This window comes from Trachymyrmex septentrionalis, unplaced genomic scaffold (genome assembly GCF_001594115.1).
Source record: "Trachymyrmex septentrionalis isolate Tsep2-gDNA-1 unplaced genomic scaffold, Tsep1.0 scaffold5, whole genome shotgun sequence".
In the NCBI taxonomy this organism is placed as follows: Eukaryota; Metazoa; Arthropoda; class Insecta; order Hymenoptera; family Formicidae; genus Trachymyrmex; species Trachymyrmex septentrionalis.
Window position 1 is genome coordinate 1,524,443 of NW_017305672.1, and position 26,570 is coordinate 1,551,012.

At 31.0% G+C, this 26,570-nt stretch overlaps 1 protein-coding gene across 4 annotated transcripts in view; it reads right to left on the bottom strand.

Moving 5' to 3' along the window:
- LOC108751575 (tyrosine-protein kinase PR2) overlaps window positions 1-26,570 on the bottom strand; it is a 350,659-nt gene that overhangs the window by 294,760 nt on the left and 29,329 nt on the right. For 3 of the 4 annotated variants that reach the window (XM_018491812.1, XM_018491813.1, XM_018491814.1), the window contains one exon: window positions 18,801-18,875. The exons of the other annotated variant lie outside the window; for it this stretch is intronic. In XM_018491812.1, coding sequence (XP_018347314.1) covers window positions 18,801-18,804 — 4 coding nt within the window. In that variant the 5' untranslated portion in view covers window positions 18,805-18,875. The remainder of the gene's footprint in view (window positions 1-18,800; window positions 18,876-26,570) is intronic. 4 annotated transcript variants of the gene reach the window in all.

Sequence of the window (26,570 nt, forward strand, 5' to 3'; positions counted from 1 at the left end):
AGGCGGTCATTTGTTGGATATTATATTCAAAACATGATGGAAATAAAATAGAAAGGAATAAATAAAGTTTGTGTAAAAAAAAATATAAAAAAACTTGCCCACATCAAAATTTATTCAACTTTCAGATGCTATCGCAACAGATGGCGCACCCTGTATATATATATATACAGAGACTCTCTGACTATAAACTGTTACATTTCAGTTTTTCGTTCTCTCTTTCAATCTCCTCCCTTTCTCAAAGGTATCGCATGCGCAAAACGAGAGAGAACGCCTGCACCAATGTGAAGACATATTTACACTTACATATACACACTCTCTCAGTTATACTTCATGCCGTATATTCATGTAACATACATACTCTGCGACCAGATGGCGCGCTCTCGCAACACGATACTGAATCTCCCACCGAGATACTCCTTCGAGAACATTTTCATTCTTTCTAGAGCCGTCCTGTACACGACAGTTACTTTATGACTTCGCGATACGATATTGTATTTGCTATTTAATAAAGTTACTTGTTACATCCAGTGCAATCCATTTCCTACATTCATTGTATGCAGCAATCCACTACACCAAGTGTGTGCAACCTTTTCTAAATGAGAGCTACCCCACTCCCAAAATTTTTGACAATGTTCAATCTAGAGATACAGTAAGTCAAGTAAGAGCGTGGTCGGCCTTACTCAAAGCTAATAAAAGATATCGCCCTAAATCTATCATGAATCCATAGAGGGCACCTTTGTCCTTGACTATGCACTATCAAGGAAAATTCAGTTGTCATTGAACTTTCTTAAGAGAATCACATTAAGCGCCATGAGTATCAAATACGCATCACGCTATAAAGCGTGTTCCTCACGTTGTGTTTCTCTGCACTCACCCGAAAGGTCCAAAAATGTCACAATTAGCGGCTGCTAAATATATGAAAAAGTCGAAATCATACAGAAGTGAGTGCAGCGATATGTGACAAAAAATGTCGATGATTTACTGGAACGTGGCTCGATATGCAAAGTGGACAAAAACAATAAAAAAATAGTGAATCTGTTTTCGCGGAATCCTGACTTAACACTGCGTCAAGAACAAGCAAAATTGAAGCAGAAAGGTTTAGATATATCGTATGAAACTATTCAAACCTATCTCAAGGCTAATAACATGAACTCGACCACGCTCTTACGTGACTTACTATGTCTATGGGTAAGACTGGTGAGAGTCATATCTTATCAAGGTCAATGTCCTAAATAACCTCCAGAACATTTTAATCGACAATTGTTTATTAAAAAGTTATTATCAAATTGATCATAAAACTGAATTATGATTAATAAGAGATAAGATCCGACCGTCAAAATGTACAATATACATATAGTAGAGAGCGCCAATGATCAGTCAAAGTTAGATGTTATGAATACAATATAGATTCTTAATTTAAATTTAATTATCTCAGATATGATTGTGCGCCGAAACATTCGGACATTAACCACAATCAATCTGAGACGCTAATAATATAAATATGATGAGAAACCGAAACATTCAGACATTCCTATAAATGAAATAATCTCTTCTAAATTAATTATGATTATCAAATAAATTATAATTATCAAATTAAATATTGATTATAAAATTTTTTACTATTTTTCTCGTGTTTCTTACTAAAAATACTTTCAAAAATAACTTTTGAGGGGTCACAGTTATCGTAATCGTCCCAATAAACAAGTTTTTCAAAATCCATTTTGTCATATCTACCGCATAATTATTTCTTATGAGGCCATTAACTTAGTTAGAGCACTGGGTTACATACACCCGAGCTGTATATAATAGCGCTAAGCATTTAGCGCTAAAAGATTAGAGTTAAAGGATGCCTATTGTTATTTACATTGCACCAGAAAAAATATTTTTAAGATGACCAGTTATGTGTCTGTTATTGTGCCTGAGCCTGTTTCTTGTAATTTTTTATTTATCTGGACAAATTAAATAACTGTTATTTCTTAGAGCAAACATCTAGAATTGATAATAAAATTAAATGGTTACCATGTTAAATGGTTAAATGGTAATCCAAACAAATTATTTACAAATCTTTAATTAGATACGTGTCTTACAGATACTCTATATCTAACAATAATTCGTAAAATTTTAACATTAACAATTTGGATCCTACAGATTTTAGTATTTCTACTCAATCTGAGAATGTTTTAATTAATAAACCGTCAATTTCTAACATTAATACTTTGGCTTTTACAGATAATAGTCAGTCTATTTATTTCAGGAATGATTTAAATAATTACGCGTCAAATTTTAACTCCAATAAAGCTTCCATAGCTCTTAATCATACTATTCAATTTGAGAATGTTTATATTTCTCCTAATATGTTCAATAAAACATCTCCTCATGAAAATTGATTTATTAATCTGAGTGATATTGCTATTCCAAGGAAGATTCAACTACTTTTACAGCTAGGAGAGAGCTTTGGTTTATTAGTAAATATAATATTGATAAGATTATAATAGAGTTCCATAAAAAGTGTGGAGAATAATATATTTGATCATCCTAATAACATTGTAAATTTTATCAGAAACAATACGATTTCTATTTTCAATAAATTTTCTAATAATTTTCCCTTGTCTCGCCGTAATGACAAACAATTATTTAGTTGGTTGGAACATTACTAATCAGTTTATAAAAGATCATAATGATTTATTTATTACATAAACTGACAAGGATAACATCATAGTTGTTTTGGACAGGGCGGATTACATTAGTGAAATGGAGACTATCCTCTCTGACAGGGATACTTACCATAGAGTATTGCCAGGGATCCTGCGAGAAAGATGACTAATAATCTTCGTTGCCTCCTTGTCAGATGGAAAAATAAAAGCTTTATAGATAAGTCCACCCCTTTTTTGGTTGGTACCCCTATGGGTTCACCTCTATCTCCTATTATCTCCGAAATTGTGATGCAGGATTTAGAAACTTTAGCAATTAAGAGATTACCTACATAACTATTATTTTATTTTCGGTATGTAGACGATTAGAGATGTAAAAAAAACGGTATTTTTGACTTCGGAGAAAAATATCAAGTAAATGACTCATGGTACTCAGATGGTAATACACCCAGAGCTTACGGCTTATAAAGTCCATAAACCAGGTAATCCGTAAGAGTTATTGTTTCTTCTATTAACAGTCCTCTATATTATTTATCTTTATTTTTGCATAATATTATTCCTAATAATAGCATTCCTGAGGCATCTAGTCAAGTGAAAAATAGCTTTCATTTTGTTAACAAATTAAATGATATATTTTTTTAGTCTGACTATGTTATGGCTTCCTTAGACGTTATTTCCCTTTTTACTAATGTTACCAATAAAATTGGCAGCTAAGAGCATTAGTAAAAGATGGGTTCATATTTCTTGTAAAACCACTATATCATTAGAAGAATTTTTAATTTCCATAAACTTAGTTTTAAACTCCACTTATTTTTCTTTTAATAGTAAATTTTACAAACAGATTTTTGGTACCCCTATGGGTTCACCTCTATCTCCTATTATCTCCGAAATTGTGATGCAGGATTTAGAAACTTTAGCAATTAAGAGATTACCTACATAACTATTATTTTATTTTCGGTATGTAGACGATTAGAGATGTAAAAAAAACGGTATTTTTGACTTCGGAGAAAAATATCAAGTAAAACTGGTTTTTTATTGTAAAAAACGGTTTTTTGAATCAAATTATATAAAATTTATGAAAACCGTATAGAATTCATGTTAAATATGCAGAAGAAGGAATAGAATTCATTTTTCTTCGATTATTTCGATACTTTTTAATACTTTTGTCTTTATAATTTTATATTGAAGCGGAAATATATTGTATTATTGGCTGTTGAAATTCTTGATGAATAGGTTAATAAGTCTTTGCGTTGCTTGCACTCTTTGCATTCAGCATCTGTGCTTTCTCTTTTTTCAATGCCTGAATCTATTTTTCTACTAATCATATCACTTTAAGTGCAAAAATTTTGGGAAATTTCAAGCAATGCGATCAGACCTAAATAATCTAGGGGTATGAATCTTGATTTTGAGAATTGAGAACTAGAGTGGGTATAAAGAGAGTGACGCCAATTAGCCGGAAGTCGCCATTTTGTATCCTATATCTGGGATATCTATTTGACGCAATTCCTCATCTTAACCTCTTCTTTCTTTAACGTTGTCTTCTTTCTAACTAACAGTAAGGATACTTGATGGCGGAGCCAATCAGTATTAGCACATGCATTTTGGCGCCACTTTCTTTATACCCACTTTATTAAGAACAAGTCTGCGGCGCTATCTGCGGTATCTTGCCGGAGATATAATAGTCTTATCTCTTATCATACATCTTCGAGATCTTGGAGAGATCAGGGGAGTAATCCGAGCAATAATTTCTCTATGGTTTTGTTATCGTTTTCAGTTAAAAATTTACATAATAAGTAGTATTTTGGCTCAATTTTTCTCTGGTTTATAATAATCAATATATTAGAAAGAAATATTTTATCCCAAAATTCGATAAGATTTTGCTTAAAAACACGTCAATGCTGTTTTTTAGATTGAGAGGATAACCTCGTTTTGACTTTTTTCAGCAGTCTAGATAAGAATAAGGCCCATCGATCGTAACTTGTAGTCTCATTTTAAGATTACTAAAGAGCGATCAGAGGATAAGAAACGTATTACCTGTTGTAAGTACCTTTGTTGCAAAAGTACCTGGTCTTTTTATAATGCAACTAAAATGAGAATACACTTACTAAAGAGTTGTAAACATATATAATATGAATTAAAGAGAGAATATCAGCTCCTGTTGAGAATAAGACAGTAAATGAAATTATTTTGGAAGAGGAGAAAGACAATATAGATGCTAATGATCTATCTACCATCTCTGAATTCGTCACCTCATTCGTCTGTCTCTGCCGTCTCTAAATCTCATTTGTCTATTTCTGTCGTCTCTGAGCCTCATTCATCTTCGTCTGTGTCTCAAATGTCCCATGAGATTATACCAAAGAAAGCTCAGAAAAGAAAAAGAGATCAGAGCTCTCTATATATGTTTGCTGACAAGATAACCTTAAGTGAGCAAGAAAAGATGAAATATTTGTAAAAGCTATTATTTCTGGTGGAGTTCCTTTTTCTATTTTAGAAAATAAACATTGGTTTACATTTTTCAAAGCATTGAGGCCAGCCTATCAACCTCTATCACGGTATATAGTCGCAGGATCACTTATTGCAGAATATCATCTCGCATTATATCTAAACGTAATTATAAAATTAAGAACTCAAAATTTTTTACTCTATGCACTGATGGCTGGACTAACACAAGAGAAGAAGGAATAATAAATTTTATTATTTATATTTCTAAACCTTTTTATAAAACAATTCAGCACAGAAAAAAACGAAAAACAGCACCATTTATATATGGAGAAATCACAAGATATTAATTGAAAAAGTTTATAGCACTTGTCACAGACAACACTGCTAATATGAAGGCTGCGTGGAAACTGGTGCATGAAATTTATTTTCACATTACCTTTTGGCTGTGCTGCTCATGGTCTGAATCTTCTAATTTATGATATTACAAGACTGGATTTTTTAAAAGATCTTATCAAAACACTGAAAAAAATTATTAAATATGTGAAAAATTCCCATGTTAATTTAGCAGTATTTACTCAGAAACTCTATGGAAATAAAGAAGCTATGACCTTAAAGCTTCCATGTAAGACAAGATGGTTTGGTGCTTACATTATGTGTGAAAGTGTATTGAAAAATAAGAAAGCACTTCACAGTCTATTGTCATTGATGAAGCTGTGAAACCAAGTAGAGATAAAAGAAGCTGTTTTGGATGAAGATATTTGGCCGCAGATTGAAGTTCTATGTAATCTGCTAAAACCTATAGCAACATCAATTTCTATTTTAGAATCTGACTCTACTACTTTAGCAGAAGTCCCACTGTTTTTAGCAATCATTAGAAAGAGAATAAATGACGTTCTTAATAAATGGTTGCTGGGTCGTTCACACCTGCAAATGTAAAATACATTGAGACAATTATAATCAACCGTATTAAATTTATTTGTCAACCTATTCACATGATTGCAAACTTGCTTCATCCATGTATAAAGGTTCAATTCTTAACAAAAGCTATGAAATTAAAGCTATAGAGTTTATTGCAAAACAGTATGAGTACTTCCAACTTGAAACTGTCAGGTGCTTTCAAATTTAGCAGAATTCCGTTCTAAATAGATGCATTGACTCGAAAAATTTAATAAGTATGGCAAACAAGTGTACATATGGACAGCCGTACAATACTGTAAACCTGCAATTTAATGGAAAGAACTATGCAGTACTGAAAACTTAACATCAATAGCAACAAGTTTATTTAACACTCCTCCAACAACAGCTTCGTGTGAGCGAGCTTGGTCAATTTATAAATGTATTCATATTAAGAAGAAAAACCGCTTGCTGAATGAGAGGGTAAACAAACTTGTAATTGTATAAAAAATGGAACTCTCAAATATATTTAATACAAAAGATATTAAACCCAAGGACAGTAAGAAATTGAATATTAAAGATTTTCTTGTTGAAAATGAGATTTTTCCGCCTTTATCTGATTTCTGTGACAATGAAGTTATCTGTTAAATCATCTGAGTCTGATAACTCTGACGAGTATCAATCAATTTTAGATTTAGAAAATTTGTAATATCTGTGTTCTATACTATTAATAGTATAGAACACAGAAAATGCTAATATTATTTTTAAATTGAAAGGCATAGAGATATACTCTATGCAATTCCTATAAATGAATAAAAATGTATTCAGAATTGAAAAGGATTTATTTTAACATTCATAAATCCATATTTCTGAAAATATGAATCCATTTTAATCCATTTCAATCCATTCTCATTTGCTAACTCTAAGGGCTGTGTAAGCTGTATTATAAGTTAAAAAATTGTGATAATTGCCAAAGATGTCTTGTTAATTAAAAATAAAGAAATAAAAGAATTTTTATGTCTCTTATTATACTTTCTATATTTATTCTTGAATTTTCCTAGTGATTGCATAACATAAAAGATATGTATTTGTTCGGTTTATACAACGTAAACTTTGAATTTAGTTTTTCTTTCTTACCATCAATACTTTTAAGTATACATTATCGGTTATAATTATTTAGAGTAATTCTAACCCGACTATATTAGTCAAGCTGACATCTTTAATAAAAAGATTGATTATATCAGAAATAGTGCAGTACAAAATTTAAAACTTGATTTTTTAAACTCTATTGCACTCTTTCTAATAATTGAATTCAATAAAATTAAAATAATAATAAATACACAAATTTCATCAGCGTAGAGAAGCCGAGTTTTAGATGTGGCAACGTTGCACGTTTACTCTCGTTCAACGGTCCCGCAACTTACTAGAAGGTAAATATTTGTTATAATATTCAATAATAAGCATGGACGAACAGTGTACTATATATTCTATTACATACTATTTGAAAGAAATTATGCGATATTATAATCTATACACAACCGCTAATATTTGAAGAGCAACGCTGCCATGTCTACAAGCTCGAATATAAAGCGTCGAAAAATAGCCAAATTACATTTTTTTATTCAATCGCATTTCAATACCATACGACGGGGGGATCCCCGTATAAGCAATAATACTTGTAGGTAATAATACATATACCATCTGATCAAATTTGACCCGGACTGGTTAAAAAAAACAACAATTTTATGTATTTTAATACAAATCTTTATGATCGCCTTTAAAATAGCCTCCTTCTGAGCCAATACAAGCATGCCAACGATTAATCCAATTTTTCATACACTTCTTATAGGCCTCGGCCGGGATGGCCTTTAGTTCCTTCAGCGAATTTCTTTTTATGGCCTCAATCGATTCATGGCGCGTTCCCCGGAGCGGATATTTGAGTTTCGGAAACAGAAAAAAGTCACAGGGAGCCAAATCTGGCGAATACGGTGGCTGAGCGATGACTTTTATTTCGTGTTTGGCCAAAAATTTAGTCACAATCAGGCTGGAATGTGACGGCGCATTATCGAGTCTGGCGGCGATGCGCTTCATACCCAAAACATTAACCAAAATGTGTTGAGTCGATCCATAAGAGATGTTGAGAGCTTCTGCTATCTCTCTAATGCCAACACGACGATTTTCAAGCACAATTTCCTTCACTTTTTCCATGTTATCGTCGTTAACAGAGGTGGATGGACGACTCGCATGAGACAAGTTTTCTACGACCTCACGACCCTCACTGAATGCTTTATGCCACTCAAATACTTGCGTTCGCGATAGAGTAGACTCCCCAAAACACTTCTGCAACATTTTCAATGATTCCGTAGCCGTAATTCCATTGGAAACACAAAATTTCAAGCAAACTCGTTGTTCAATTTTTTTTCCATAGTAAAAATCGCCAGAGAAACTTTTTGCGTCGTAAACAAATGGCTGCCAAACACACACTAACTGACGTATCCCGCTCAAATTTCACACGAATGTCAGAGAAGGTTGTACCAATCTAGAAAAAAAAAATTTTTACCGATTCAATTTACGCGCGCGGTTTAAATGGACCAGTCCGGGTCAAATTTGATCAAATGGTAGGCAAAAGTAACTCCGTTTCTAAAATTTTTATTTGTGTGCAAAAATGCATGTAGGCAATAATTTTTGTATGTAAACGAACTATCGGCAAAAGTAATGTAGACAAACGATACTTGTAGGCAATCGATTTGTAGGCAAAAGCAATCATCTCCCATACGACAGCATTACCTTTGCGGCATACAATTAAGCAGATGGTAAATTAACTTTTCTCAAATTTTAAGAATCGATCTGTCTTGTACATTAGCTTTCGATGTATAGATGTGCAAATGCATCTCGGCCGCCATAAGCGCAATGTTAAACATCGAGTGAAAAGGTAATTTTCTGACCGATTATACTCAATAACTACACGATAAATCTATCCCAAACTTCATACAGATATTTATTAATACTTAAATTAGTTTTATATAAATTTTAAAGATATTTTGTTTTTTCATCATATTTGGACAAACCATCTTAGACGATATTTTATATTTAAAAGCTAAATAAATAATTTTATTAATACAGATAATACTTTACGAGCATAATAGACTATTTTGTTGCATATTGGTTATAATTGTACTTTATATTTTAATTACTTTGTATTTCATATTTTAATTATTTTAAGGCAACATCCCAATATAATATTCATCACGAGATCCGAGGAACGTTGTCTCATTAATTTAAGTTTAGAATATGTATAATTACAATTACAGTATACAACAAAAACAGTGTCAATTAGTCGACTAAAGTATTATTTTTATTAATGGCAGTATGGAACACTTAATAACTTTTAAAATTGAAATACAGTATGAATACTATAAACTATCATTCAAATAATAGTGGAAGATAAGGTATATTTATGGCAATCGACATTATAAATATACTTTAAATCATTATATTTTAACTTTTATAACTATAATATTTTTACACAAAAATCTTACGGATAAATACAAAAACTAAATTCTGGAATAATAGTACAACAACGTCGAAATCGTGGAATACTAAAAAAAAATATTCAAGTAAAAAACTGTCAAAGCCGAAAGAAAAAAATCATTAATTTCTGAGTTTTTTATCCTAAAATTCTATTGTAATATTTTTCCGTCGTTTACATCTCTATGACGACATCATTTTAGCAGCTCCAGATGATACTTTAAATGACATAAAAAACATTTTTAATTCGTTTCCAAGACTTCAATTCACTATGGAGATAAGTGAGGATAAAAAGTTAAATTTCTTGAACACGACTATTATTATAACTATTAATAACAGAATTATTTTCGATAAATACCAATAAGCCAATTTTCTCGGACAGATTCCTCAGTTTTTACTCTGATCCGACTTGTCATATTTGGGTGTTATCATCGGTGCAGTTGATAAAATCAATACTTTTATCCCATCCACAATTCACCATAAAAATATGACTGAGACTATTAATATTTTTTTAGATAACAGTTATCCTTTGAATTTTATTTTTCGACTATACAAAAAAGATTGAATTTCCACATTCATAATACTAATAATATAGACGTTAATTTACGTAAAAAAATGAAGGCCACACAGAAGTTTTTCACTATACCTTATGCCAAACGAGTTTCTGATAGTTTTTTATCCATAGCCCTCAAACTGAGGTGTAAATTACCTTATTCTATTCCGTACACTTTAAAAAATTACATTAAGAGAGATAAAGACAAACTTGACTCTCTCTCCCATCAGGGCGTAGTTTATAAAATATCATATAGAAATTGCGAAGTTAGTTATGTAGGCCAAACGAAAAGGAGACTAAACTACAAGAACATATGTCAGACATAAGAAAAAATCGGAATCTCCCTCTGTCATTACGGACCATAGAACAATTTGCAACTATAATTTCAATTGGAATAATGTCAGAATTTTTGATAGTGAACCATCATATGATAAATGCTTAATTTCGGAAATAGTTCACATTAAGAGACAAAAACAGGGCTTAAACAGGCACAATAATACGGAATTATTACCTGATTCCTATATACCATATCTTTCTATCATACAATCTCTTTCCCCCTCCTAGTTCCTTTTTTTCCCCTTCCTCTCCTTAGTTCGTTTCCTACAGATCGTCATTTTCATTACTCGCTGACAATAAAGACTGGTCTTTATCGCAATACTGCTTCAGCTATGTTTAATTATATTACAATTTATTTTTTTGATATACTTTTATCTTATGACACTACAATTTCATTATTAGACCACCATAGATTACGAATTTAAGATACCTTTTCTCTTTTACGAATAACTATACGTTTACATCTTATATATTTTATTTTTATTGTATACAGGTTTATATTAACGTTATTACTGTTATACGTTTTAAATTTTACATATTTTACTTTTATTGTTTTCAGATTTATTTTACCGTTATTTATCCTCTATAGATGTATATTTATTGAATTCTATTTTACTTATATTATCGATTAAGATTTATATATATTTATGCTCTATATGTGCTCGTATATGTATTTTTTTTAAATTCCGTTACTTATATTACTGGATTTTACACTTTATACATATTATTTTATACAATTCACTATATTTTACGAATTTTCAATCTTTATTTCTTGATAATTTCAATCTTAATATTATTCACTATTTTTGCTGATAACTACATTTATTGTACATTTCAAAAATTTACACAATTCACTTTTATATTTATAGAATTCAGTCTAACCTTTTATTACAAGGATTTATTAATTATTGGCAGACGTAATGGCATTATCAGCAATATTTTTATACTCTACGGCATTATCAATGATGTACTTATACTCAGCGATAATTTTTGAAATTAAATCATGGCGCAAATCCAGGATCTATCTTTTGTTTAACTACACGTACTCAGCAATAATTTTAGAAATATAGTAAGGGCCTAAATATTCGAATTTCTACTTTTCGATCATCGTTTCTCGTCATCGAATTTTTACAAGTAGTCGTCCTTGTTTAACTTATTTTGTAATTAACTATTTTATATTATATATTATTCTTATAACTTTGAAAATGACCCGATCGGAGTCGAAACGTCAAGTTTAATGTAAGCATATTTTTATTTTTATTTTTACTTTTATTAATATAAATGTTTGTTTTTATTACGTACATTACATTTTGTTACTCTTTTGCTCGTAGCTTAACATAATTCTTTTATTTCCTTCTTAACATAATTTATTTTATTTTTATTTTTTATTTATTAGAGTATCGAATTCCATATAACAAAAAATGTTTTTTTTTTAAATAATCGAAATAACAATTTTGTTTTTCTCAAAATATGTTCGATTACGTTTAAAATCCCGCTAAAATCTCTCTAACAGTTTTCCTCTCGGAACTACGAATTTTCAAAAAAACCATGTTTTTCAAAAATTAAAATATTTTCTGTTTTTTTCCCAAAATTCGAATATTTTCAATTTTTCAAGGAACTGGAAAGGTTACGAGCAGTAGGAGTCAATCGCAGAAGACGTCGCGCAAATACAATAATATATCTATAAAGTATGAAACTTCTTTATTCACTAAAACGCGCTTATATGTTTTGGCTCACTTTTGAGCCCTCCTCAGAGACAACACAAATTAACATAAATAAACTGTGAATAAAAATTATTCTATCATGATGAGCTTCCCTACCTCGAGAATTTAAACGCCAAAAACAGTAAAAAAAAAAAAAGAAAAAAGAAAAATGAACGAAAAAAAGAAAATAATGGAAATATCGAAATGGAGAATATGAAAAACTCATTTATCAGAAACCTTAAAATTATAATTAATTAAAAGTAAAAATATTCAAAGGTAGCCAAACAAATACAAAATATAAATAGTAAAGAGCATACAGCCACAACAATAGATGTAAAAATGAGTCATATATTTAAAAAATTTCATAAAAAATGAATAAGTAGACGTTTCGGTCAAGATTTGACCATCATCAGTACATAAAAGATGACAATTAATAAAATATTACAAACAAGAAAATTCGCAGTAATCGGACGATGTTACAATAAAATAAAATTATTGAAAAGAATAGTAGTCGGAAGATGTGTTATAATTAAATAAGATTATTGAAAAAAATACATAAAATTACAAGCGAAAAGTTTACAAAATTAAAACAAAGTGAAATAGTGTTTTTCTCTTCGCTTGTTGTAAAGATTGAACAGCTTGAAAATAAGTCAAGATAGATGAGAGAAATGTTAATATTATGATACAAAGCTCTGTTACAATTCCTGCTATCTCAAAGAGCGAAGTGCAAAATTCGTGTAAAAATACGAAATTTCCCAGTTCTATTAAAGAATAAAAAAAAAAAGAATGGATTTAAAAATTTTTTTAAATTAATTATACCGTCTACTAGAAACGTCTAATTAGAAACGTATATTTATTCATTTTTTGTGAAATTTTTTAAATATATGACTCATTTTTACATCTATTTTGTGGCTGTATGCTCTTTACTATTTATATTTTATAATTAATTATCCAGAAAATAAGAACGCTCACCCTGATTACAAATCACAAATCAAAATCACAAACTATATATATCGCAAACATTACTATGAATTATTCAAAAACCGGTTCTCGATATTTTGGCCAGTCAGTATTAGACACAGTGAGTCACTTTTAGTTTTAGCTAGTATTATTGAAGCTTACAAAAAAGCTTGAAAAATTTTCCATTTTATTATATGCAGGCTGTAAATATGCGTTTACCTCAATATTTTTCTTTTTTCAATTTATTTATTCTGTTTTTGGATCGAAAACAGTTAAATTACTAAAGTCGTGGATTAATCACTATTTGTTTAACTAAAAGTCTTTTATGCTAGATTCATCAGGTACTGTATTGCAAACAATGTTATCCGACCTCACTTGCATCGGCTATATAGGTTTAAATTGGAATTTTTTGGAAACAATTCAGTTAAAAAATTTGAATATATTAAACATCAATGTGTTGTAAATATCTTTAAGTTAAAATTGAATGATACTTATAGAAAAATAGATTCCATTTGGATACTTTTCCGATTTGCACGTACTATTTCCCCTTCCTATCCATATTTGCAACTCCTTTTTTGATAAAACGGGCATCTTCATACCTTTTCTTCTTGTGCAAAAAGAGTAGAATTGATTCGAAGTATAGCTGGCTGTTGTTAAAGCGGAAGGAAGAATTACTAAATAATATTAGGTGTAGTAAAAAGTTATCGCGTATTTTTTAGCTCAAAGTTGTATATACAATATCTTCGTCAATAATGAATGAAATTCAAATTTAAAAAAAGGGTTTTAAAGCTTGAAATCTCTACTTTTAAAAGCTTATCACATTTTTTAAGTTTATATGAGTTTGATAATTTTTACATAAAAATTTTTACAAAAACTGAAGCTGAAAAAGACGAAAAATTTTCTTTTCACTTTGTGGATTTGTAACGTGTCCAAAACGAATTTGAGAAAATTTTCGATTACCTATCGTAAAAGCTTGATACATTCCCTACAAAATCGTTTTTTTTTTTTATATTCCTACGACTTTTGATTACTGAGTTATCGCGGATTAAATAAAAGAATTATTTTGACTTTAATTGCTCATAACTCCATTAAAAATTGTCGTATCGTATAATTTAAAAAAGAGATTTTTAAAGCTGAAACTTTACTCTATCAAGATATATTTATATTGTTGGTAAGAAAGTAATTGCGGTTTTTACTGATAGATGTCTTTTAAAAATACGCGATGACTTTTTACTACACCTAATAATATTAAAAATATCAGGCCTATTCAGTATTATCAGAAGAAAATGTCCGCTGTTGACATTGATGGCAGGGATAAAATGTTGGAGTGTTAATGTTAAGTTGTCATTGTATCCTAACGTACAGAATCCAAATGTTGAGACAGTTAGAAAAATGCAGATTAATTTTCAGTCCTTTTTTCCACTGATTCCTTCTCCTTCATTTAGGAATGGCTGGTTCGTGAATCTATCAACCGTCCATACCTCCTAACAATACAGAACTTTTTACAATTGGGAGATAACTTTGCCTTACCTTTAAACAATAGATTGGATTTAACGGTTGATCTTATTAAGTGTATTGAAAGTAATATTTACAAATTGCCTATTGATGAGCGGATCTCGATCTCAAACTACTCATTTCTTGTACTAAATAGCTTAGCTTTGTTACCTATATTCGGGAACATACTACCCCTACATATTACGCCTCTACGGAGGTAGATAGGAGTTTGTCACAGCTAGTGAAAGACACTAGGATTTTTTTTAAGGGATATGAATAATAGGATTATTTTTATTCGTGCAGATAAGAGGAATGTGACGGTAGTATTGGATAGACAGATGTACATTTCCAGGGTAAATGAGATGCTTCAGGATGTAAATACTTATTAGATAGTTGAAAGGGATCGGACGAAAAGGATGATAACGGGCTTACGCTTTATTAGTTAGTTGGAAAGAAAAAAAGTATATAGTTAATTCCACAGAAGTTTGTTAAGTAATGATGGGATATTTCCGAGAGCTTACGCTCTTCCGAAGATACATAAGCAGGACTGTCCCTTTCGTATAATAGTTTCTTCGATAAATAGCCCTTTATATTCGTTAGCAGTGTTTCTTCATAATATTATCATAAAAACAATTCCTAAGGCAGATAGTCATATTGAAAATAGTTTTAAACTTGTTAAGGAACTTGATGGTAGACTGATGAATTTCAGTTAATGTCACTAGATGTTGTGAACTTCTTTACTAACGTCCCCATTGACTATGCAATGAGTCTTGGTTAGTTTGATTTGTAATACGGATTCCATTTTTCAATTTCCACGTCTATTCATTCTTCTTTGTGATCCTTTGATATACCAATTAAAAAAAAATTGTTCAAGTTCTGTGCATTACATATAAAGATATATGCAATTGAAAACATCGTAGTAAAGATGGAATCACACAATGCTCAATTTCTTGAATAATAGCATGCATACAATCATGCCTGATGTATGCTAGAATTCGTTCATGCATTAAGCGCTGCATGCTGCATATACATGATTTTTATATATATTATGGATTACTTCATAGCTTATTCCCTTGCAATCAAAAGAAATAATTGCTAATTTCATAGTTATTTATCAAACATCAAACTGTATACATCAAAGCAAGCATAGCAGCATGCATGTATGCTTATCATTCAAGAAATTAAGCATCGTGTGATTTCATCTTAACACAAACCTATGTGCTCCAAAATCTCGAATAAGATATAGTGCGCTAATTGAGGATTAAAGAAATTTTATTTATAAGAATCTAATAGAAACCGAGAAATAGTTGATAAATTAAATTCCGCCTTCGCAACTAGATAAAGCTAGATAAAAAGATTTTAAAATAAAGTAAAAACGATATAATTAAATGAGTTACTGTAGATAAAAGTGATTTGGAAAAGTGCAGGTGACTTGGGACAGAATGTACATTTATTACATTCAGCCGTTGTCTCCCTCTATAATTCACTAGAAGAAGCTTAAAAAATTATCATTTTCTTCCTTATCGATTAATGTATTTAAATTATTACGATAGCCTTTAATCACTTTAACAATAGTAATAAAAAAATCAGAAAGACGACAAGGCAAATTGAGCAATTGTTGAATAAGACAACTTTAACTTACTGAAACTCAGATAATAATTTTTTTAATTAATCTTATTACATTTACCATAAAGTGGCATATTTTGTGAATATAAAGCGAATTTAAAACTCTATGATTGTAAACATAACCTATAATTATTGTTTTTATTAAAATATTTGTTTTTGTAGATGACTTGGAACAAAATTAATAAAAAAATGCCTACAACATATAAACGGAAGCCGGGCAAACGAGAAGATACAAAGACTTCGATGAGAAAACTCTTAATGACGCATTAGAGGATGTTGCTAAGGGACGCAAATCCTTACGTAAATCTCAGCTGCTGAAGCTTATGGCATTTCGAAGTCAACTTTATACCGCAAATTTAAAGATCTAAATTTTCATTCTCCAGGAGGTCAGACCGTATTAACAAAAGCCGACGAGAACCACATCATACACGAATTATTCACTGCAGTTAAATGGGACTTTCCACTTACTCCAACAGACTTAAAACATATAGTCGAGAAGTATCTCGACTATATTAGAATAAAAATATTTCATGGTCACTTTACCTGATCACTTTTGGTTACAAGAATTTATAAAACAACATAAAAATTATCCAAGTCTTTGTGTTAAGCGATCTCGCGCAATGATCTCTAGGAATATAATCAATGATTATTTTAATAATTTAGAAATGACTTTTGCTGGTATAAATCCAGGCAACTTAATCAACTTTGATGAAACCAACATGTGTGATGATCCAGGGTAAGAAATGGTAATTCATAAAGATATAAAACGTCCGGAAATAATTGATATAACAAAAAGTAGCATATCTATTATGTTTGCAATTGCTGGTGACGAACAGTTGTTAGCGCCCTATGTCGTTTATAAAGCTAAACACGTTTATAATGTATGGATAGAAGGAGGTCCAGAGAGAACTGCTTACAATTGCAGTTCCAGTGGTTGGTTTAATAGCTCCCTGTGAAGACTAGTTCACAAAAGTTGCACTAACATATTTACATAAATGAGAAAGAATCAAAGCAATAATTGGCGACAATCTTGGGAGTCACATATCTGTATCTGTGATAGAACAATGTGAGAGACACGACATATGTTTCATCTTACTGCCACCCAACAGTACGCACTTAACTCAGTCTTTAGATGTGTTATTCTTCCGTCCTCTGAAGAGAGCATAGAAATCTATAATACTTTATTTGATTGGAAAAATAAAAACCGAGGAAAGGTACCAAAGACACTTTTTCCTGCATTATTGAAAACAATTGTAGAGTTGATAAAAAATATAAAGCAAAATGCAATACCTGGCTTTAAAGCCTATAGGTTAATTCCCTATGATAGAAATCAAGTTTTAAAGAAATTATCAGAGGACAATAAAAATGTTTAGGCCAAAGCGTTTGAAGATTGCTTAAAACAAAGTGAAGTTCAGCGTAAGAAAAAAACAATGTGCCTCCAGGTCAGTCTATCATCATGGACATGTTTAAATAAACATTCAACACAATGAGACAAAACGTAGAAGGATTCTTGAATCGATAGAAAATAATTCAAATTACGGTATTTTAATTATAATAATAATAAAAATAAGAGAAAAATTTGCAATAAAAAAATCTAAAAAATTTATTTAAAATTTTTTGTTACTATAATATTAAGTATTACTATTAAGTTTATAATATTACAGTATTACAGTTTACATTTAATGTTTTTGTTACAGAAAAATTATTTATATTTAGAATTCAAACAAATGTGCAATTCAAATAACGATAAATCATTATTCTGATAGATTTATTATTTCCTTTTCCTTTTGGATATAGAATGGAACTTTCCTTAGTCACCTCATTGCTTAGTGCGTTCCAAAATTCCGCGAACACATTTAGATATCCATAAAATATATGCTGTTCCAAATTGCCTTCATGAAGGTAACTTGAGACACTTGACTTTGATTTAAAAAATAAAAGGATACAAAATATATTTTTTTTTTAAATAGGGGGACGATTATTTGGTTCAAAAAACTTATACATAAAGAGTCAAAATAATTGTGTTAAAACGCTAGAAGTTACAGTCGAAATATGGCAAAACTTATCCCAAGTCACCCTCATCTACGTTATGCATACAATAAAAATAAAATATGTATATATTTATAATATATATGAAAAATATATTACAAAAAATAATAAAGCGATGGATATAACAAAATGAAGAGCATTTTGAAAACTTATAAATAATGTATTTGTCAGTAACGTATTTGTTTTAAAATTCGTTTTTATACCCGTAAATTATAAAAAATGATTTATTAATTAACTACGCTGGAACTCAACAAATTATTAGGCTTAATAGATTCGGGATAAAATGCTTAACTTGTAGTGTATGCCAATTACAAATTGGATAAACCCTGTATATCTACTATACATCGCAAATAACATGATCAGTTGGTCTGCCTCTTAACTCTTGCAGACTTTTATCAGTTAACGCTTTTAATAAATTTCTTTTAATAAACAGATTCACATCTGTCCTAAATCATCCACGCAATTTATCAAAATAAAAACTCAGTATTATGAGCTAATTACTATTGAGCTTCTAAGTAGCTACTAGAAACTGCAAAATATAAAGGCAATTTAATAAATTCTCACCCATTCTATGCTGCTTCAGAGAGATTTTTCTTCCTTTTGATACGAGATACAATGGGCCACTGCTGTTGTCTTGTCCTATAGGGATACACATATTCATTTCATTTTTCTTTTCAATACATTATTTTCCTTTAAATCATTATCAGTATACTTATAATATTACTTATAATATATTATTACATACATAATAATTATTAGTATATCATATATTATGACCGATGTGGACCTGGCGCCCAACTTTAACAAAAATGAAAATGTAGTGTACATGTTCACATATACGGTCCTATAATATATTGTTTATTTACGTCGCCTAAATAGACATTGTTCCTTTATATGCTAATTATTGCAAAGAATATTACTAAAGCCTCGGTGGTCTAAAGGCTTAGGACGTTCGCCCGGAAAGCAAGAGATCCAGGTTCGACTTCCGGCCAAGGTAATATTTTTCGCAATAACAATTGATTACAGATTTTAATATGTCACTCAGCATTATTAACAGCGGGTGTACAAAGAACACCGTAGAATAAGACTGAAAATTCGAAAGGTTAAAGCATAATATTATCAAATAAGCATTATGCAATGAAAGTTTATGATATATAAATGATTATTGAGCATTTATTTTAAAAAATAAGTATTGCATTATGGTATATTATATTAGAAACATTGAAATACGAAAAAAAAGTTTTATTCACTTTCAGTCGTATTACAATTATTGTAAATAATAGTTGTCGTTGAATGTTTTTTGCAAGTAAAATAAAAACATTTGTTACATTTGAGAGTGGTGATTGTATTTTTGCACAATTTGCACTTCCCTCGCTTTTCACCGGCATTAAGCGATTTCTGTATACACAACACGGAAACCCAAACCTTTAAAAATTGATTCTATGTAAACAACGCACGCTAACAGAATGTGACATAAGCGAATCGACCCGAAAGACACTGAAGGAATACCTTGGGAAGCCGAGATCCAGACAATAAATTTTACCTGTTCTCCTCCATAAAACCGGCACCAGCTCATTTCCGTTCAAAACTGGGGATTTAAAATAGGTATTTCCATTCGATAGTGTGCACTCGATTTACTTATTATAATTTTTTGATAGAAACTATTACCTTGATTTTACTCTAAAAATGGAAATAAGAGGAACAACCACAAAAGGTCTTCATTTTGACAAATGTCAACGTTATGACCCCGTATAATTTAAAAAGTTATGACCATCATTTGGATATCTTAGATAATACTAATGCCGGAGGTACTGTAATCTTCAAGCCTTAAAACTCAAAAAGTACTTAATGAAAATGAACTTAATTATAGTGTTTTGAAAATTTTTGAGCAAGCTACAAGAATATGCAATAAAAAATTAGAGTTTCTGTTTAAAAAAATCGACGTGACTTTGACGTGACCTTGGCAATGCCACTCGAGGTCAAACTCATAGCACCAAAAAATAGATCTTTTGAAACCCTACAACTTTTGTCTGAACACTTTTTCGATTGAACCTTATCCTGCAAAGATAAAAGGGTAGGACAGGTGGTCTGAAACACCCGGTATATATTCGGATGTTAAATTCGGATTTGTTAAATTATATTTACTTTTATATTTATTTTATCTCTATATCACATTGACCTACACAAATTACATTAAATGTACTTCAAACTCCGACGTGGACACATGTCTAATAACTTTTGCAGAATTATATAATTTGTGCTGAAGATTTTTTAACAGAATGAAGGTGCATTTTCTCAATAAAACCGGTTTATTAACACATTTTACGTATAACATAATGCAGTTCCTCAATTTATATATATTCTTATATACAGAACTTAAAAATCATATAATTGATTAAGAAGAGTCGTTCACACAATGGGGGACGACTCGAGGTACGTGGAAACGCGCCTACATTTTATTTATAATAATAGTACTTAATTTATTGGTTATTATCCTGAAAATAGCTGAAACGAGCAGTCGAAACGTGGATTAATTTATGTATACATCAAGAATAAATAATTTTTTGTATAACGTACACAAATAATAATTGTATAATAGTTCTTATTTGCCCGGTTTATTGTAATATTATTTTTGAATATCAAGAGCCCTATAAAATTAATTTACTGTCGTTATAAATCGACGGTCGAGAGTGTCCCGCAATTATTGACAGAGCGCTTTTGTGTAGAGAGAATGGACTAAATTCAGTCAAAAAGTCCTCTACCATTTTGCAATTTTCGTAATGATTAACAAAATATGATTTTTATTTTTCAATTTTAACTTTTGAAGATGGCTAAATAAGCGCATTAGCCCGGTCTACTACTACCAAGTGTACATCTCTCTCTCCGCGGAGAGTTGGAATTGCCTGGTAAGCGCTCAATAAACGCTATGGCTCGAGTGACGCGCTTGCCAGGCAATTCCTACTCTCCGCAGTCCGCGCATAGAGGAGCGTACACTTGACACTAGTAGGTCGGGCAAATGCGCTTATTTAGCTATCTTTAAAAATTAATATATTGTTAGCCATTGCAAAAATTGCAAAATGGTAGAGGATTCTTATAGACTGAGTTTAGTTCGCTTTACCTACACAAGATTGCTTTGTCAATAATTGCGGGACACCCTGTATACAGGGTGGGCCAAAAGTTTAGACACCCAAATATCTCATAAACGATGCATTTAAAAAAAAAATATTTCTTACAAAAGTTGTAAGGCTTAAAAAGACATTCAACGATAGAAGTTATTTAACCTAGGATGGCGTTTTCAAGGTCAACATGAATATGTTTTAAATGGAAACCCTCACTTTTTCATTACATATTCTTGTAGTTTCTCGAGATTTCCAAAACACTATAATTAAGTTCATTTTCATTAAATATTTTGCGAGTTATAAGTTACAGTACCGTCGGCACTAGCATTACCCAAGATATCCGACCGACGGTTAAAACCTACCTCTTGAATATTATTCAAGATCATGTCCTGAATAACATTTGTTAAGATCAAGGTCATTGTTTCAAGGAGATTGTTTCTCTTATTTTCATTTTTGCACTAAAAATTCATTTTTATGTAAAAATGAAAATATAATAAGAGAAACAATCTCCAATAACCTTGATCTCAATAAATGTTATTCAGGACATGATCCTGAACAACATTCAAAAGGTTTTAGCCTGTCGGTTGGACATCTTGCTTAATGCTAATGTCGGCGGTACTGTAACTTTCAAGCCTTACAACTTGCAAAGTATTTAATAAAAATGAACTTAAATATAGTGTTTTGGAAATCTCGAGACAATCTACAAGAATATGTAATAAAAAAGGGGGAGTTCCATTTTAAAAATGTTTGGTCATGTTGACCTTAACCTGACCTTGACAACGCCATCTTAGAATCAAATAACTATTAGTTGAATGCGTCTTTTTAAGCCTTACAACTTTTGTAAAAAACATTTTTTTTCTAAGATGCATCATTTGTAAGATATTTGGGTGTATCCAGACTTTTGGCCCACCCTGCATACACTATCGCTCATGGAAGTTCGGACACCCGCATATATTTTATCGAATAATCATATAAAAAATTAAAACATTATAATATAATTGCATTATTAAAATATATTTTAGATCACTTTTACAAATACTAACAATTGCAAAAACTTATAAATTAGTTTTAATTTTGTATATCAAAAAAAATTGTCTTTATTTTGTGAAACATATATAGTATAATCGATAAACTTCAAAAATTCATAAACCCAACCAATCACACTAAACTGTTTTTTTTACAAGAAAAAATCCCAACTCGAAAATTCAAAAAATTATAAAACTTTAGTTATACATAGAAAATATTCTGACATGTAATAAACAATCTTTTGCAGTCCAAAATCATCCCTTAGCAGTAAAATCAAATTTTGAAGATTACCTATTTTTGGTTTTTAATTCATTATTCACCAACAACAGAACATAAAATAAAATTTTAAAGAAAAAATTAATTTCTCTTAAGGGGGAGATACTTGTTCTATTTTACCGATGAAGTGTAATTAATTTTCATTGGCTTATATCTATTAATTGCATTTACAAATTGAAAATGCTCTTCTTCACAATTAAATTAAAATTATCGATAAAAACACTGGATGTCAGCTGCAATTTAATACAAAAAACGAAAAAAAATTAAAAATTATAGTTTTATCATCAGCTTCTGCAATTGGCTCGTCACAATATGTGTTACATATAAGAGTTTCAGACTTTGCACGTTTAAAATAAGTAGCTAGCGCTCTACAGAAAATTTCAAAGAACAATACTATGCTTGTAGAAAAGAACTAGGAGACGTTTGCCTAGCTGCTCCCCCCCCCCCCATTTAACCAAATCTTAATGAAAAAATTATGTAATAATGTGCTATTTATCCGCTATTCATATCTGTTGCCGAGATCGCGATTCACACCAAGTCGATACATCGATATCAATCCTCAGCTGTACTCGATCCTTTTTGTACTGCTGCACATTACTTACTTCTGTACAACGTGTATCTAAGATCACACGCTTTTCACTAAACCATGCTTTTACCCACCAAGTTTGACTCACTTTATTCGGTCCTACCTCCGTATATCCACACGGCATCGACAATATCCATAAACAAAAATTTTTGCGCTTATTCCGTTTATAACTAAAAAAAAATTTTTGTGGAAGGGTTGAGTAGGCAGTCAACCCCCCTCCCCCGCTTGTTAAAAACAATCGATTTGGAAAATTATAATACACAGGATTTATGCGTTATTCATGCGCTACTATTTCAAAGCATTTTCGATTTTGGCGCTGCAAATCTTAAGACACTTCTCTCTTGGAGCAAACATTAATATTTATAATTCATAAAAAATTGTGAAAATACATGCTTATCCAATCGAAGTCTATTTTTTATTTATGCGCTTTGAATTCCAAATAAATATGGCTATTCACTCCAAGAGGGAAGCCTTAAGAATTGCAGCGCAAAAATCAATAATGCTTGGAAACAGTAGCGCATAAATCAGAGAATTATTTTGCATAGTCAGAGTATTTAGTTTTGCAATTTTAAACGACTTAGGATTGGATATGAGTATTCGCTCCAAGAGGAAAGTGCCTTAAGAATTGTAGCACAAAAATCCAAAATGCTTGGAAATAATAGCGCATAAATCAGAGAATTATTATACATAGTCAGAATATTTAATTTTACAATTTTAAACGACTTAAAGGCAGGGATTCAGACCGGACCGAAATCAAAACCGATAACCGGATCGAAATGTTGTGCAGGCTAATGGACCAAAACCGTAACCGGACCGAAAATGTTTTTAAAATGGTTAGGTTTTAGTCCAGTTTTCGGTTCGGATTTTTTAACCTCTTCGGTATGTACGATCATCGACTACAGTCTACAGCTACCAAACATACATATCCCCATTATGTAGTAATCATACATATCCCTACGGCGAAAGAGGAGGAATGATCGCCTGTGGTTAGTCGGTTCTTGCAACACTTGTAAAAATGGATGAAGATTGTCCTTAACTCCCATGACAGTCAGTACCATAAATAATTGTAAAAGGCACGAGAAAACCGAAAAGTCTATCAAAATTTATTCAATGCGCATGCGTAGCCTATTTTCATATCACGTTTCTTTTGCTACTATTTACTAACTCAGAAGGAGTCAAGGGGAAAGTAAGGATAGTCTTCGCCCATTTTTACAAGTGTTTTAAAGCAATCTCATTATTTGGTTTTACCTAAATTCTCTTTATTTACAAATGTTATGCAAAAAACTTTTTAACGTGTCATTTCTCACTTATGACGTCATGATCCAATGTTGCGACTGTCACAGCGACTACAGGAGAGTCTTAAAGAGGAAAAGGATTTTAGCAATATTACAGGATGTCCACGGAGTGTTCTTATTTCCTTGGTTGGTTATGATAATTTACGTAAAAATAATATATTATAATACTTTAGAAAATTATCAAAAAGCTGTAAACGATTATTGGCGACGTTACAAATCGCTGATATAGTCGACATAGAGGATAATAAAAGTGAAACAGCAGCAAAGAAAGAAAAAAAAATGATCTGTTTACTATACACCAGAGTTAGAGTGCTTATGCCTGTTTCTACCAATGCAGTTTAATTTTAATCTCGGTTCAATTAACTCTTCATCTTTTTCTAGTTTTAAGAATTAGAAAAAAATGAAGAATAAGAGTCTTAGCAGAAAGGCTGACTTATAATCTTAAGACAGTATTTTATAATTAGTTCCACAATTCACGGTTAACTCTTAACCGAGGTTCAACTTATTCCTCATCTCTTTTCAATTCTAGAATTAGGAAGAAATAAAGAATAAGTTGAATCTCGGTTAAAAGTTAACCGTGAGTTGTGCGGAACTGGGCCTAAATCTCATATCTTTAATAACGCACAAGAACTGTCTTAAAATTATAAGCCTTCTGCTAAGGCCCTAAGTTGAGATTAAAGTTAAACTGCATTGGTAGAAACGGGCCTTACACTGCTTAGTGCTTACATATCTCCAATTCAATATTATCTTAAAGTAAACATGAATTTCCTTAAATGTGCAATTTATGCTTGTTGTATTACCTTTCTCTACAGTAGATAATCATATACCGTAACCGAAAAAATCCAAATGGTTATGGTCACCGTTATTGGTGAAAAACCAAAACCGCTTGGATTTCGGATTTTTTCGATTCAGAATCGAAACCGAAAATTGGGTACAGCCTCTGACTGTGACTGTAATCAGACTGAAATTTCATTACAATCCGAGTCATTGTTTAGAGATGAATATGGCTGTTCGCTTCAAGAGGGAAGTGCCTTTAGGGTTGCAGCGCAAAAGTCGAAGATACTTAGAAATAGTAGCGCATAAATCAGAAAATTATTTTGCATAGTCAGAATATTTAATTTTGCAATTTTAAACGACTTAGGGATGAATATGATTGTTCGTTCTAAGAGAGAAGTGCTTTAAAAGTTGCAGCGCAAAAATTGAAAATGTTCGTAAATAGTAGCGCATAAATAACGCATAAATCCTGTGTATTTAATTTTCCAAATCGATTGTTTTTATCGGATGAGACTGATGCCTACTGAGATGGACTGACTGCCTACTCAGCCCTCTCACAAAAATTTTTTTTTTAGCTAAACGGAATGAGCGCAAAAATTTTTGTTTTGTGGATATGAATAGCGCATAAATAGCACATTATTACATAACTTTTTGATTAAGATTTGGTTAAGTGGAAAAGGGGCGGTCAGCTAAGCAGACGTAGCTAGAAGCTTCAGTATAAGAGCACGGAGTCGTGGAAAGTTTCGTTTGTATGTTACGAGTGAAATTGACATAAAATGAAGACATCGAACACGTGAAGACATGAAATACGACAGCAGCGCTATCAATAAATGTGCCTCGCTGGATCATAGAAACAATAAAAATTCAAAATTTTTTCTTCTTGAGATGAAAAATAATAAAATAAATATAATATTAATTAAACACATTGAAATCAGCGCCTTATAGATCACAGTAAGATGTTGAACTACTGATTTAATATACATTCAATAAAATTGAAAGTATATAATTAATTTTTCAGACATAAATTGAGAGCCGATGAAATTATCGGATTCACACAATAAATCTGAAATTAATAAATCCCCCCAAATTCTTCCCAATCTTAAAAACTGTAATAATTTTATTGCGAAAAAATATTGCCTCGGCCGGGAGTCGAACCCGGATCTCTTGCATTCCGTGCGAGCGTCCTGAGCCTTTAGACTACCGAGACCTTAGCAACACTCTTCGCAATAATCGACATATATAGAGAGAATTACGCATT